The sequence below is a fragment of the Xyrauchen texanus genome, chromosome 21 (assembly GCF_025860055.1).
Source record: "Xyrauchen texanus isolate HMW12.3.18 chromosome 21, RBS_HiC_50CHRs, whole genome shotgun sequence".
NCBI lineage: Eukaryota > Metazoa > Chordata > Actinopteri > Cypriniformes > Catostomidae > Xyrauchen > Xyrauchen texanus.
In genome coordinates, this window is record NC_068296.1 from 3,136,266 (window position 1) to 3,154,081 (window position 17,816).

A 17,816-nucleotide genomic window follows, 5' to 3' on the forward strand; every position below is an offset into this window, starting at 1 on the left:
GTTCTGAGATTACAAGGAATACCTCTTTTAAGACCTTAGTTGATATTGGATCTAACATACATGTTGTGGCTTTTGATTATTCCACTTGCGCTCCATTTTCCGAGTGTGAGTGTGATCATTGTGCCATGGTGCAGGGCTTTTTCCTTTAATTTTCTTTATTAAAATGGGGCAGCACTATGAGTGCCAGTGAGGACTGTATTAATATTTTCTGTTATTACATCAAGTTCTTCTAGACTTTTTGGCTAACTGAGTATGCGATACAATTCTGGAAGATTATTAATTAAGCTATCTGTAGTCGTGGAAAGAATAGTTCTACCTGAACAATAGCGTGGTGTAGATTGAGTGACATTAGCTGATCGCAACAAACAAGAGACAAGGTAATGATCTGAGATGTCATCACTCTATGGTAGAATTTCTATATTATCAACATCAACTCCATATGACATATCTAGTGTATGATTATGGCTATGAGTTGGTCCTGTCACATTTTGTCTGACTTCAAGAGAGTTGTGAATATCGATAAATGCAAATCCCAATGTGTCATTTTCATTATCTATGTGAATGTTGAAGTCACTAACAATTAAAGCTCTATCTACAGTAACTACTAGATCTGATAGAAAAAGGAAATCATAATATGGCCCGGGTGATCTATATACAATAGCAAGGGTAAAAGATGACAGAGATTTTTTATTTATATATGGCAGTGTCACATTAAACATTAGTAGTTCAAAAGACTTAAACTTATATCCCGTCCTCTGAGTAACACCAAAAACTTCACTGTAAATTTTAGCAACACCTCCTCCTGGACCCTTCAGACGAGGCTCATGTTTATAACAATAACCTGGGGGAGTAGATTTATTTAAATGTATATATTAATCTGGTTTAAGCCAGGTTTCAGTCAAGCAGAGCACATCCAAAGTATGATCTGTAATAATTTAATTTACAATTAGTGCTTTGGTTGAAAGAGATCACATTTTTAGTAGCCCTACCTTTATATGATGTTTATCTTCAATTGTTTTATTTTTTTCAAGTTTGACCATAATCAGATTTTTTATTTTATTTAGTGAGGGTATTGTGTTTCGTAGTTCGGGGAACAGACACAGTCTCTATATGATATCTACATTTACATATACATTTATGCATTTGGCAGAAGCTTTTATCCAAAGCAACTTACAGTGCACTTATTACAGGGACAATCCCCCCGGAGCAACCTGGAGTTAAGTGCCTTGCTCAAGGACACAATGGTGGTGGCTGTGGGGCTCGAACCAGCGTGATTACCAGGTTACCAGTTATGTGCTTAGACCACTACACCACCACTACACCACCACTATCTACGTGATACAATCTCTAAGTGTTGTAGTTTATGTGACCTTTGTGATGTCTCAAGGCAGTTAGCAGACATTCGGATTATCCAGTTTGTCTGCTTCCTGACCTGGGCCCCAGTTAATCAAATACTATCACTATTAAGACAATGAGCCAAATTACTAGAGAGGAGAGCAGAACCTTCCCTGGAGGGATGGAGTCCGTCTCTCTTTAGCGGATCAGGTCTACCCCAAAAACTCTACCAATTGTCTATAAATCCTATTCAATTCTCTGGACACCACTCAGACATCCAGCCATTCAGTGACACTAATTTACCATAAACCTCGTCACCATGACGAGCAGGGAGGGGGCAGAGCATATTACAGTGTCTGACATCATTTTTGCAAGTTCACACACCTCTTTATCATCATCTTTAGTGATCTCAGTCTGGCGAAGCCGGACATCATTAGTGCCGACATGAATAAACGTGATCTGATGTCAGATGCTCTGGTACCCAAAATGCATTTAACGATAGTGGCTGGAGTCTCTATTTCCACATTCCTTACAATAGAATCTCCTAAATCCAAGGCTCTTTCAACATGATTCTCAGTGGGAGCATCACTGAGTGGGGAGAATCGATTGGAAACCCTAACAGGAACAGGAGAGTGGTGTCGCTTTGTTGAGCGAGTATGCCGCCAAGACATCACTGAAACACCCCTCTGCTGGGGCTGTACAGCCAGAAATATTATCTACCGGCTTCTCTTTCTCACTGACCTCCTCTAGCATTCGGATGCGTATCTCTAACACATTAACCTTCTCCTTCAGCCTGACTATTTCCTTACATTTATCATATGTAAATCCCTCACTGCTGACTGAAGAAGCTATAGTAAACATGTGGCATGCAACGCAGGAAGAAATAACATGAGCGGATGCCATGACTTACCACAATTTTTTGTTGTTGTTGTTATGGTTGTTCTTGAGTGGCAAAGGTTTGAGATTGATGTGTTTCGATGTGGTTCCTGATCAGCAGATGTTAGAGATTGATGCAAAACTCGAGAAGTGAGGAGAAAATAAAAGAAAGAAACAGGTGCACGCAGTAAAATACACGCAGTTGAAACAGCAGAAAAGTGGAACAAAATTAAGCATGCAGTAAAATGCCAAAGGATATAACTATGAACGTATAAGAATAAGCAATGCTAAGCAGGCTAGCAAGCTACAAACACAGACTCCTGCAGTGTGCCGGCAGGAACCAGTCTGCTGGTTTCATGTAGCCTGTAGGAACGTTCAGTTTTCACAGATGTCATGTCCATTTATAGCGTTTTTTACACATTAATAAAAGAACGATAAATATGACATGTTTTTATGAGTGCCCTTCTATATATTGTGGTTATTATTATTTCTGGATTGTGCATTTGAATTCACAGAGTTTTTAAAAAGTGTGTCACTGCTCAAGAATTATAAACTACTAAATAAAGTAAAATTTTAAATTACAGAGAGCAAAAATGTAATGCTTTCAAAGTCCTGGCAAACACTCAATTCATGATGCACAAAGAAACTTCTACCTCTATATATTAAACTTCATGTCTCTCAGTATGAGCAGATAAGAGACACAATCTTCTAAATGCTCTTCAGGTCCTAAATCAAAAGTCTGGCAGGTCACATTTTACAATTTGACAGTCTGACAGTTTCAGGTCAAGCATATGAAGCCACATGCAGCTGTGCAGGTGATGTCACTGTGTTGCACACAGGAAATGACAGCTGAACAAAAAAGCCAATGTGAGTGATGGTTTGTTGTCAACTGAAGCTAATGTCCCTCTCTTCTTCCATTGCTTTCATTCTCTCTCAGTCTACAAATGTTTTTCCATTTTCCATAAACGTCTTTATCTCATTGTTTCCTTTCCTTTATGGATTTGTGGGGTTTATATCACCACTTGTCCTCCCATAAACCTGTTTTATGTAAGAGTAGAAATAATGGGCTGCAGTGTGCATTCCTGTGGCCTCTGGGTGAGTCTCTTTCTCTCAGGCTCTCTGTCAATTTCTCAGTCAGTGAAAAACAAAAGTGCTGTGGCAAGGCGGAGGGCGGGGCCTGGTCGTGATTCTACACACTCGGCCCCTTATCAGGCCAATCAAGCCTCCGAGAGGGATAAAGGCCGACTGCGGATGGTGGTGCGACAGAGAGAGAGTGTTTACGGGCAGCTGTCCGATACCTGTGTGTTTGTGTCTTTTGGTTTACATTTTTCAGTACATAGTATTTATATTGTCAAGCCGGTTCTCGCTTCCTCCTTTCCATAACTCCCTTTACAAGTGCATAATGGTGTTCTTAAATAATGTCAAATAACCAAAGGCAAATGTACAGAGTAAGAAAAAATTAAGTTGGCTGCCAGCCAGAATGTGTTTTATTTCTTAATCTGTCTGCAGTGGTGCTAATATAGTTTCTGGGGTGTTCTGAGTAGTTTTTAATGCTTTATTATATTGTTACAAATGTGTTCTGGGTGGTTGATAGGTGTTTTCTTACTAGCCTGGAAATGTAAGCGCAGCATAGTTCTAGCGGGAAGACTAGCAGCTGTACATCATTGCACCAAAACTGGGTTATTCCCAGCCAATCACACGTCAGCCTTTGCTTCATTAGTCTGTTCACAATCTATCACATTGCTGTTTCAGTGTGCTAACATGACAACCTCCTCCACTCCACCACCACCACCAGGTGAGTCCCGTCCTGCACGGGGGTAGGCTCCTCGCTCCTGCCTCCTATCTCCGGCAGGATATGATGGTTCCGAGTACAACTTCTTGGGACCGCCAGACGGGATTACGCCAAAGAGAGACATTACATTTCTGGTTTATATTAATCAAATAAATGTCATCATAAATCTCACTCAAGTCTGCAAGTCTTCCTGATAGAAATGCATTTCTCTCCATCACTTTCCTTGTATGTATGGGATGAGTTAAAAAGCATGGACGGGATTTCACTTACTGGGAATACAGTGTGGCTCTGTATGTGTGTGAAGACATGCAACACATAAACATACTAATGCAGTAAATAATACTCCCATGAAAGCTGCCTCTCCTTAAGCTGTGTATGTTTACATATAGCTGCTCCCTTTGGAATACAGCAGTGCTATGCTTGCATGTCTGATTGGTATGTATGTAAAAATGATTTGTTTTGATGTTTTGATCTGCTCGGTTCCTTAAGAGTAGACTATAAGTTTAGGTTACATTGTGAAGGAAGTCTGATGATTATAAAATCAGAACCCAGTTAGACGATGTCACTTTTATTTGTGCTGGCAATTGCAATTGTGAGAGTACGGCAGAATGTGAGGAGGATTTGCCAATGCAGAAGTCCCCCTTATGGTGTGAGGGTGTTGTGGGTGGTTACTATGGCGTTCTGGGTAGTTACTGCAACATGATCACTTGGGAAGTCATCGTGTTGTTTCCAAGAGTTACCCTAGGATCGGCCACATTAAGCGGCATCTCCTATCAGACATTATATCATCACTTGTTTTCTATTTTCGGCAGCGTGCGGGTAACTCCGTCCACTGTGAACTGGCACCGGTCCAAAAACGTTCCAAAAATAAGGCTGGGCACAGAAATGCATCAATTCTTCGACTAGAAACTCTACACACATGTTCAGTTAGTTCTGTCCTCTGGTTTGTGTGCACTATCGCTGTGGAGGACCTGTTTTTAGATAAACAAAACGAGTTTTCGCTTGAACGCCCCAATGTCGTGAGGGGGCTTCGTGAACTGTTGCTCTCGTGTCCTATCATGAATGCGCACAGGAGATCAACGGTCAGTTTCTCATGAAACAATTTATGATTTCTGAATTATACTTTTGTGTTCTTTTGAAGCTTGAAGAGGTGGTCATTATAAACTGCCATTGTATGACATCACAAAGCACAACATTTATTCACAATTTCTCCCTTTGTGTTCAGAAAAAGATAGTTAGCCATATACAGTTATAACAACACAGGGGTGAGTAAACAATGACTGAATTTACATTTTTGGGTGAACTATCCCTTTAAATTAATCCTCCTTATTTCTGTTTGAAATGTCTTACTATATTTTGTAATGTCTGTGTGTAAGACATGATCTAATCGCTGTATGTCCTGATCATATATATTGATCAAAGGTTCACCTTCACTAAATGTGTATCAGTAGTGCTGATCATAGTCTAATCAAGTCACCAGACATAATGTAATTATAAGTGATGTGTATGTCGGTAGGGATTTCAGCTCTGATGACACTTATCATCCATAGAGGGATTGTTTCTGAAGCATTAACTGTTATATAATTGATCTCTTAAGATATTGTTGAATGATGTAGTATGACTTAGATATAAATTGACATCCTATATCCACTGACATAGAATAAACATGAGGCTCCCTGCATATTTATATTGATCTATTACTAACCTCTTTTCTCTGGCAGGTTGAGCACATGCATGATTTGTTCTGTCTTTTCCTTTTCCACTCCTTTCTTCATAATTAAAGACACATACAGTCAAGTGTGTGTATGTGTGTGTATGCACTGACACGTGCTGGGCTTTCTCTGGTGTTGCTTCATTAGTGTCCCTTAGTGCTTAGTTTTTTCTCTTTGTCTTCGTGGGGTGAGAAACAGCATTAAATGTGTGAATGAAAGTCATATGCTGTCACCATGCCAAGTGTACATTTATGACATTCACAACCTGTTTTATCTTTCATAATGTGGCGTATTTCAGTCAATCTCAATGAACCCTATAACACTGTGTGTATCAAATATGAAACACAACGTTTAACAGCTTCTGTTTCACTCTCTGTTCAATATGGTATGTAACGTTCACATGTTTATGGCATCATCTCGTGGTTATTTGGGAAAAATGGGGTTTCAATGTTTATATCGATCTATGTGTCAGACTTGTGTGAGAAATGGCAGCTTATTTTAATAAACTAGAAGGGACAGTAATGATTATATTGTTACAGATATTTTAAAACGAGTATTTGCTGAATATAAGCAACTTGTGCTTGGTTAAACTTTTGTATATTATTTTATTACTAACAGCTGTTGAAATCCATGTATCAAATCCCCATTACATTACATTCATGCCCACCACAACAAAATCACAGGTCTTTGAATATTTTGACATATACATGTTATAAGATATATTTAAAGCGTGAACTAATATTTCTGTGTATTTTCATATATGCAGCCTGCTCTGTCATTATAAAGATCTCATTATTTTACATCACAAGCTGTTAAAATGTCATCTTACCATAAGTTCTTGACACCCATTTATAGACCTAGGAGAGGAAGTTGTCATGGTCAAACTCTCAAATATTTGGTATCTCTGAAAAGCCCAGGGAGTCCTCTGATAATACCCCAAGATTTACAACTGTAGCATGTATGGGCTAAGAAAAAATTATATAATAAATGTCCTACACACAAATACATTTCTGGGCCTCAGGAGGATAATGACCTTTAAAGCCTACTGTATCAAATATGATACATAAAAAAAAAAAGCATGTGCAGTTTTTAATTATTTCTGATTTCTAGGTTGTCTAATGGTACTAAAAACTAGAATTATTGTTTGACAATTTAAAAAAAAAATAGCTTTACAGGGTTAACAGCATTTGTGGCATAATATTGCCATAAATCTCCAACAAAAAATTATTTTAGACTTGTCTTTCGTTTATAAAAAAAATAAAAAATGTTTTTTACAGTGATGCACTTACAATGGAAGTGAATGGGGCCAATCCATAAATGTTAAAATACTCACATTTTTAAAGGTATAGCCACTAGACATAAACATTATACGTATTAACGTGATTTTAGTGTGAAATAAATTTACTAACCTTATCTGTGTTAAGTTATTACCAATATTACAACTTCGTTGCCATGACAACGAAAACCTGTAACCCCACAGATAAGGCCTGGGTTTCCCGAAGCACTAAGTGAGTTAGTAGCACTTAAGTAATACTTAATCTCTATGGCGTGTTTCTCAAAAGCATCATTATCTAAGTAGTGCGTAAAATGCTCGTAAATTAACGGGAGCTTTAAACCGCTCTCAAGTCCATTAAATGCAACTTAAACCTGTCTTTCTTGTATCTTTCACAGTTTATCAGAGACAAAGGGACACTGAATAAATGAATATATTTTGATCTTTAGAAAGCCATTGTAAACTATTTCAGAGGTTAAAAAAGTGTGAAAAAATGGCATTTGAAATCAATAGGCAGTCTCTGCATGCAACGTGATAGGTCTAAATTAGGTCTAAAGGTAACATGACACATAATACAGTATAACGTTTTATTGGCTTTATTTGATAATCATAACTATGATACTGCAGCAACAGAAAGATGATCTTATTGAATGTGAGTAAAACGACCCAGCAGTTTAACACTTAAATAAATATGCCCAAATAATTAAATAAATAAAATATGGTTTATATATTAGAGTGTATGTGCAATGAGTGAATCTCTCTCTCTCTCTCTCTCTCTCTCTCTCTCTCTCTCTCTCTTCTTCCTCCAATGGCTGGTGTAAATAGTCCTATAGTCTTTTTACATGGTGGTCACAAATAGCATTTTTCATAATGGTCTACAATTGCACACTGCCTAGAACTGTAAGCAGATGATCTGTTAATACTCAGAAAGGTCTATGAGTAATTCAGTACTGATGTCTGTCATTTTAATCCTGTTCTGTGTGCATCTGTTCAGTTTTCAGCCAAAGGAACAACACTTTAGGCTTTGTGATATCCCCTTATTATGATGGGATGTTCATCGCGTACATTCACATTACATGCATTCCTTGAATTTTCAATGCATGCCCCAGAAACCGAACAATTCAGGAGTTACTATTGTTTGAAAACAAACCAGCTAGTGAATAGATGCATGACTCAGCAAATTAAGCCCATCCCTGGTGGGATGTGGTTGTCGTGGTGATAGCTGCAGAGGTGACCTCACCCTACTTAACCTGCCTTGTGTCTCTGTGGGGTTCTGGTAATGGTGTGACATCACCCCCTGCACAACTCCCGTTACTATGGCAGCAGCGATGACTGGCAGCGTATGTGCATCCCCAGGGCCTGAAACATACCCCACCTTTTGTAATTAGGATTAACGGGCTAGAAGGGGCCAACTGTTGGTTACCGGGAAGACTAGAGTGTAAAAATTCGGCTTTGGAAAATGGTGAACACGGGTGCTTTTAAATGCTGCTCAATAGAGAACCTTAATAAACAATCTATGGTTAAGGATAAGTGAGTCTATGGAAAGGTTAGAAGTACATTGGGAAAGCAGGTGTTTCTTCTATGATTAATTGCATGCATAACGTCCCATCTGTGACTCTGGAGATAGGAGAAAAGAAATCTTTTCGTCTTTGTGTTGCTGAACCCAAGTTGCTCCCAATAGCAGGCTGGCGCCTTGCATGGCAGCTCTGCCATCATTGGTGTGTGAATGAGTGTGTGAATGAGTCACATTGTAAAGTGCTTTGGTGACCTCTAAGGTTAAAAAAGGTGCTATATAAGTGCAGACCGTTTACCATTACCAAAAAGTCTCATCAAGAATTAGATTTGTTTTGCCTACTATCAAAGGTCTTATTAGAGCAAGAAAATTATGATCAAATGTGGATTTTCTTGATAAAAAAATATGATCGTGCCTGGTATTGGGGGCATGCAAAATGGCCAGAAATAGCATTGTAGCTTAGCGAAATGCTAAAGGTTCACGTGACAATTTACACAAGGTTTATTTCTATTTCTGCTGCTCCAAACTTACTTCAAACTTACATCTCTGTCTGCTCATATGAATGTAACACATAAGTTAAGAAAGTGTTTCACCGCTCTTTGGATTACATCATTTATATGGATAAATGTTTTCTAACTGAATAGACTAAATATTAAAACTGTCAAACTGAGCTGTTGGATTAGCCACGCCCCTTTCCCCATAACCCCACATTCCAAAAATACCAGATGAGCTTTATTGAGACCGACAAGAGCAGAAACTGTTGTTAAACTCAACAGCAGCACAACAGCGCCCTCAACTGACAACTGTTATGAACAACATGGCATAAAAATGGCATTATGCCTCAATAATTCGCTGCAACTACAACACTGTGAGAACGTGCAAAATGATTGACAGGTCAAAAGCGTCAAATTCAGTGACAAACGGACACATTTTTATTTACTATTTACAGAGTCTAGAGTGGTTACAGAGACCAGCGAGATGTCTCATGACACTTATTCCATAAAAAAAATCACTTACAGCATCTTTAAATGAAAAACAAAAATGACAATAAAATGCAAAGTAATCTATTCAGTAATCAAAATACTTTTGAAATGTAATAGGCACAATTAACCCAATTGACACAGGTAGATTAAGATTCAACTTTTATTGTCATTGTGCAGAGTACAGAGCCAATGAAATGCAGTTGTTTTCGCATATCCAACTAAGCTGGGGTCACAGCACCCTGGAGCAGATAGGGTCAAGGGCCTTGTTAAGGGCCCAACAGTTGGCGATGCTGGGGGCTTAAACCCCCAACCTTTCGGTCAGTAACCCAGAGCCTTAACCACTGAGCCACCACTGGCCTATAGATTTTGAGCCCATTAAACCAAGTTCGCATGCCATGTAAACACCTTACCCACTCATTCAATGTGTTTAAATATGCTGATTTTACATTTATGCATTTGGCTGATGCTTTTATCCAAAGCGACTTACAGTGCACTTATTACAGGGACAATCCCCACAGAACAACCTGGAGTTAAGTGCCTTGCTCAAGGACACAATGGTGGTGACTGTGGGGTTCGAACCAACAACCTTCTGATTAACAGCCCTGTGCTTTAGCCACTACACCACCACCATCCCTTTAACTGATTATATGATATAAGAACACAGTTTATAATGCTTTTACACATTGCCAGCTTATTAAGTATAATCGGTGTAATATTGTGCATGTAAACAAGCTCATGACTGCTGATTGTATTGTACCGTACATCCCACTTATTATAAGGCTATCAGGGGCGGCTCGCAGGGTTGGTGGTTCGAATCCCAACCCACATGACTCCACATGCGGAAGTGTCCTTGGGCAAGACACTGAACCCCAAGTTGCTCCCAATGGCAGGCTAGCTCTGCCACCATTGGTGTATGAATGTGTGTGTGAATGGGTGAATGAGACACAGTGTAAAGCGCTTTGAATACCGTTAAAGTTAAAAAGGCGCTATATAAGTGCAGACCATTTACCATGTAGCCTCCCAAATAAATTAATTAATGGACAATTAAATGCTTAATCTTTTTGCCATGTGAGTAGAATGAGACCGCAGAATGATACACAGATGAGCACAGATATGTTAGAATACGTATCCCGTTTAACAGTCATTTTACCCTCACTTGTATGTGTGGGATTATTTTCTGCACTCACATGTTCATCTCACGAGAAGGTCATAAGACCCATGTTGAATTATATTCATTCGCATGTAATTTGGCTCTCGTATTTGTGCTCTGATCAGGATGGCAGGCTGTCAGAGGATAAAGGTTGTTATTGTTTTGATTCAAGCACATTATTTTCTTCATTTTGGTAATTGAAGTATTATTTTTACAATGCCAATCATAGCTGTACATTGATGGCCCCAGAATTCTTGCCTGTTTCAGGATCTGTCTAGTAAATTTGTCAGTTTCATCTATTTGAGTCTTGATTTAACTGTATTTACTTGTTTAGACAGTTAGTTTCTGTTTAGTCTCACCATGAGTCCAACTACAGTATATATTGTGTATGTACACTTTTGTATGAAACTGCAGATTTGATACAAAGGTGTAACTACAGTCTTCAAAGACAAAGCACAACTGTCTCTAACAAGGACAGAAAGAGATGTGGAAGACCAGATGTGCAACTAAACAAGAGGATCAGTACATCAGAGTCTCTAGTGTGAGAAATAGACGCCTCACATGTCCTCCGCTGACAGCTTCATTGAATTCTACCCGCTCAACACCAGTTTCATGTACAACAGTAAAGAGAAGACTCAGGAGGACTTATGGGAAGAATTGCAAAGAAAAAGACACTTTTGAAACAGAAAAATAAAAAGAAAAGGTTTGAGTGGGCAAAGAAACACAGACATTGGACAACAGATAAATGGAAAAGAGTGTTACGGATCTTAAACCCAATGAGCATTTGTGGGATCAGCTAGACTGTGAGGTGCGTGAGAAGTGCCCGACAAGACAGACACATCTATGGCAAGTGCTACAGGAAGTGTGTGGTGAAAGGTCAAGTGCTACAGGAAGTGTGGGGTGAAAGGTCAAGTGCTACAGGAAGTGTGGGGTGAAAGGTCACCTGAGTATCTGGACAAACTGACCGCTGGAATAACAAGGATCTGCAAAGCTGTCTTTGCTGCACGTGGAGGATTTTTTGATGAGAACACTTTGGAGTAGTTTAAGAAGTTTTGAACGTTATTTTCAAATTGTAATAGTAATTTTTCACGTTATTAATATCCTGACTATACATTGTGATCAGTTGAATGCCACTTTGGTGAATAAAAGTAAATTTTTTTCCATAAGAGCAAAATCTGTACATTATTCCAAACCTTTGGCCGCCATTGTGTATAATATGTCAAAAATATAATTTAATATTAATAAATCAAATAACATTTAACAACAACGTTTTTCTTTTTCTTTTTACCAGTTAGCTCATTAAGGTAACAACTGCATATTTCTGATTAGCAATAAACACAATGTTAAAGGGATAGTTCACCCAAAACTGTTCCTGAACACAAAGGGAGAAATTGTAAATAAATGTTGTGCTTTGTGATGTCATACAATGGCAGTTTATGGTGACACCTCTTCAAGCTTCAAAAGAACACAAAAGTATCATTCAGAAGTCTAATTAATTATTCATGAGACTCATGATTGTTATGAAAGTATACGATAAGATTTGATGAGAAACAAACTGAAATATAGGACTCAATTTTCGTGAGTGGGCAAAGCGTTATTCAGTGGATGGAGTTACCCGCGTGTGGGTGAAAATAGAAAATAAATGATGATAGAATTACCGCTGCTCGTCACTGCTGATTAGGACAAAAACTTTGATTAACATAGAAAATATCCCTTTTATCATGTGTCGTTTGCCGTCAGGTTAGGACACGGTGTGACTGTGGATGCCTGTAGCCTCTTCTGTGTTTCTGATTGATTTCTGAATACTACTAATAATAAGGCTGGGCATAGAAATGCATCAATTCTTTGACTACAAACTCTTCAGACATGTTTAGTAAGTTCTGTTCTGTTTTGTGTTGCTGTGTTGTGTTCTGTGCTCACTATCGCTGTGTTGGACCTGTTTTTAGATAAACAAAACAAGTTTTTGCTTGAACGCCCCAATGTCTCGAGGGGGTTGTGGGAACTTTTGCTCTCGTGCCCTAACATGCTTGCACAGGAGATCAACGGTCAGTGAACATTTTCACTAAATAATACATTAGATTTCAGATTGCTATGTTTGCTAAACTCTAGCCTATTTTACACATTGATAAACAACACCACAAATATGTGAACGCCCCTGTTTAGCGATTGTGAGCATTTTTGCACGTGGGATTAACAGTACTCTAGTATTGAGCTGTTCAGGAAGAGAATTCGCCATGGGTTCCCTCTGGATTTTCCAATGGGCTTTTATAATGGCCGTTTTAGATTTATGAGTAAAATACGGTCTGTGGTAAACCTAAACATAAATCACACACTTTCATTCCTCAATCACGAAGCAACACTCATCTGCTCATTCCTTGTGCATGAATTAAAATTCAACTGATGTTTCAGATATGCATCAGCTATTTTACAATCAGATTTTAGAGACAGAACTTTCCTTTTACATGTATTAAATCCTCTGTGATAGTTTGTAACATAAGACCAGCACCGAAATGATTTCCTGAAGAACATTAGGTGCATAATAGCCATACTAATTATTATTATTCAATTAAAGCATTATACAGGGCCATGTGCTTCTAATCCCAGATCTATATAGGAAAAATATCAACATTGTCAGACAAGTGCACTGAGTAAACAAGACTCTCTCTCCTCCCCCTTCCTCCAAACGTTAGGGATGTGTGGTGCTGTAACTGTGGAACGCTGCATTGCAGCAGTACTGTCAGCTGAATGGGGCTCGGCAGAGATGAAATCGTCCATGTGTTAGCAGCTAGCACAAACCAGAATCCGGGTTAATGCATGTTGATGAGCCAAACATGGCAAAACAGAGGCTTACCATATTTAGCAGCATGCTAACCCACTTCAATGATGAAAGGGGGGGGGGGGTGGAAGTAAATTATGTTGTGATATAAAGGTGTTGTAGCCACATCTTAGCTGAGGGGGAATTGAAATGGCCGTGTTTGTGTGTAGGTGTGCACACACATGTGTATGATAGAGTGATAGACTGAGTGACTTTGTTGTAGTGCTTGGCTTGTGACCTGTGTGTGTACGTACATAATCAGCTGATATATTATGTCAGTTCATAATTCAGATCAGTTCCCCAGACACACACACACACACACACACACACACACACACACACACACACACACACACACACACACACACACACACACACACACACACACACACACACACAATTTTAAGAATGTGCTTCTATCTGTCACAAGCAGCATTGTGATCCATTGGAATGGATTTGACTTCAGGATGTGTATGGACTGTTGATTATGTTGTGTTTGTGTGTGCAGGCCAGCTCATGACATCAGTCTGGAGGAGTTTGATGATGAAGATTTGTCTGAGATCACAGATGACTGCGGCATTGGCCTGAACTATGACTCTGACCCTTATGAAAAGGTATGTACCATTCACAGTGCATCTATTCTTTTCTATTCTACTCTATTCTGTTCTGCTCAAGGAAATATTATTTTCTATTCTATAATTCTATTCTACTTAAGGAAACATTCTTATCTATTATTTAACAAGTCTATTCAGTTCTGCTTGAGGAAACATTATATTCAGTTCTATTCTGTTTGAGGAATCATTGTATTCTATTATTCTATTCTACTTAAGGAAACATTATATTCTATTCTAATTATTTTCTTGTTGAGGAAACATTCTATTCCATTCTAATCTTTTTGAAGAAACATTCTATTCTATTCTACTTGTGAAAACATTCTATTCTATTCTACATGAGGAAACATTCTATTCTATTCTACTTAAGAAAACATTATATTCTATTCTATTCTACTTGTGAAAACATTCTATTCTATTCTACATGAGGAAACATTCTATTCTATTCTACTTAAGAAAACATTATATTCTATTCTATTCTACTTGTGAAAACATTCTATTCTATTCTACATGAGGAAACATTCTATTCTATTCTACTTAAGAAAACATTATATTCTATTCTAATTGAGGAAACATTCTATTCTAGTCTACTTTAGGAAACATTCTATTCTATTCTACATGAGGAAACCTTCTATTCTATTTTATTCTACTTGAGGAAACATTCTATTCTATTCTATTCTACTTGTGAAAACATTCTATTCTACATGAGGAAAACTTCTATTCTATTCTACTTAAGAAAACATTCTATTCTATTCTACTTTAGAAAACATTCTATTCTATTCTATTCTACTTGTGAAAACATTCTATTCTATTCTATTCTTCTTGTGAAAACATTCTATTCTACATGAGGAAAACTTCTATTCTATTCTACTTGTGAAAACATTCTATTCTATTCTACTTGAGGAAACATTCTATTCTTTTCTACTTGAGAAAACATTATATAATATTCTACTTGAGAAAACATTCTATTCTATTCTACTTGTGAAAACATTCTATTCTACATGAGGAAAACTTCTATTCTATTCTACTTAAGGAAACATTCTATTCTATTCTACTTGAGAAAACATTCTATTCTATTCTACTTGAGAAAACATTCTATTCTATTCTACTTGTGAAAACATTCTATTCTATTCTATTCTTCTTGTGAAAACATTCTATTCTACATGAGGAAAACTTCTATTCTATTCTACTTGTGAAAACATTCTATTCTATTCTACTTGAGGAAACATTCTATTCTTTTCTACTTGAGAAAACATTATATAATATTCTACTTGAGAAAACATTCTATTCTATTCTACTTGAGAAAACGTTCTATTTTAAATGAGGAAAACTTCTATTCTATTCTACTTAAGGAAACATTCTATTCTATTCTACTTGAGAAAACATTCTATTCTATTCTACTTGAGAAAACATTCTATTCTATTCTACTTGTGAAAACATTCTATTCTATTCTACTTGTGAAAACATTATATAATATTCTACTTGAGGAAACATTCTATTCTATTCTACTTGAGGAAACATTCTATTCTATTCTACTTGAGAAAGCATTCTATTCTATTCTACTTGAGAAAACATTCTATTCTATTCTACTTGTGAAAACATTCTATTCTACATGAGGAAACATTCTATTCTATTCTACTTGTGAAAACAATCTATTCTATTCTACTTGTGAAAACATTCTATTCTATTCTACTTGAGGAAACATTCTATTCTATTCTACTTGAGAAAACATTCTATTCTATTCTACTTGAGAAAACATTCTATTCTATTCTACTTGAGGAAACATTCTATTCTATTCTACTTGAGAAAACATTCTATTCTATTCTACTTGTGAAAACATTCTATTCTACATGAGGAAACATTCTATTCTATTCTATTCTACTTGAGAAAACATTATATAATATTCTACTTGAGGAAACATTCTATTCTATTCTACTTTAGGAAACATTCTATTCTATTCCACTTGAGGAAACATTCTATTCTATTCTACTTGAGGAAACATTCTATTCTATTCTACTTGAGGAAACATCCTATTCTTTTCTATTCTATTCTACTTTAGAAAACATTCTATTCTATTCTATTCTACTTGAGGAAAAATTCAATTCTTGTCTGCTTGAGGAAACATTCTACCCTGTTCTTTTGAAGATGAAGCCCATATTTATAATGCATTGTAAAGGCTTTATAAGGCATTAATAATGTTTCATAATGCACCTTATAATATGTTATAACTTCTCTAATTGTAAGCACAATTATAATACATTATATGTCTTACCTATTCATAGTTATACCTTAGAATATAATGCATTTGTAACAAGGTTAAAATGGGAGAGGAGGAAACGGGAAACTTGGGATTTCAACTCAAATGTAGGACTTTAATTAAAAGTGTTACCAAAAAACCTATTCAATTCTACTTGAGGAAATGTTATTTTCTATTCCATTATTCTATTCTTTTTCAGAAAGTATTGTAATCTGTTCTACCTGAGAAAGCATTCTATTCTGTTCTATTCTATTTGAGAAAATATTTTATTCTATTTTATTTGATTCTATTCTACAGTACTCACGGGAAACATGCTATTCCATTCCATTGAAGTACAATTGTGTTCTATTCTATTCTATTGTTTTTGAAGACTCTATTCTATTCAATACTTGAGGAAATGATATTTTCTATTCGGTTTTATTCTATTTGAGGAAATCTTCTATTCTATTCGATTCTACTTGGGGATGCCTTGATCAGGATTTTTACAGCCGGTATCGATCGCCGGTATACTTGCCACCTGAATAATTATTATTATTCCTCATTTTAGTTTTGCATTATATTTAATACATTATATTATGGTATGTTAATATCATATAAAGATTTGAATGTAAAATTGAAATTGAATGGGGAAAAAAAGTCAAACAACAAAACAATGTCAGTGCAATAGCATCTAATGTAGCTAATGAGTTTCCTAGAGAGGAAGTTGTGAGCAGAGCTCCACTTTCATAATCCAGCTCTATCACGCTCAACGGCGTGCATTTCTGCCCCGAGGAAAAGCAGCCTGTATACCGTGTTTGCTTCAAATATGGATTTATGGATGTAGCTCATCACACCGTTGGAAATAGTGTCATCACTTCACTCCTCGCCCGTGCATGTCGAAGAGCTCATTTGCATTTTAAAAGCCTCCAGGGCTGAACTTATACATATTCACATATGCTCATGACAGTATGTGTGAGTGTTGATTTTAACGGAAAGTGCCGTTTAATAGCTGACTCCCGCTGGGCCGATTTGATTGTGATTGATGTTTCTGACATTTCTGAGAGCATCTTCTAGTGTGTGCACACTATTTAGATGATTAGTTTCTCCCTATGGGGTAGTATTGATTAAGTGTGATTGTGAGTGTGGAAATATTTGGGTTTGACTGTGTGTGTGTTGGTTGCATTGAGGGATTGTAAATGTTGTATTGCAGTGGCTGTGTGCCACGGCTGCAGTAGAAGGCTTGATGACCCAGTGAAGTTTGCTGCTATGCAGAATCTCTCCTCTCATTCTCTCCTCTCCTCAGCAGAAATATTCAAACATTCATATTGAAATAAACTTTGATTGTGGCGCTTAACCTGCCTTGGTGACAAATGGATTCAGTCCGTAGGTAGATTGACTAGTTTATTCTGGCTAGTGATTGGACGGTCCTCAATCTTGTCTTTTATTGACTGAAATTGGGTTCATGTAGTGTGTCAGACCACATCATATTTTTGCCATAGCTATCGGCACTGATTCTGCAC

General features: G+C 37.2%; 1 protein-coding gene across 1 annotated transcript in view; it reads left to right on the plus strand.

The window, feature by feature from the left end:
- The window catches only part of mapk8ip2 (mitogen-activated protein kinase 8 interacting protein 2), a 49,710-nt gene that overhangs the window by 5,810 nt on the left and 26,084 nt on the right, over positions 1 to 17,816 (plus strand). Inside the window, exon 2 of the mRNA XM_052151832.1 lies at positions 13,958 to 14,063. Coding sequence (XP_052007792.1) covers positions 13,958 to 14,063 — 106 coding nt within the window. The remainder of the gene's footprint in view (positions 1 to 13,957; positions 14,064 to 17,816) is intronic.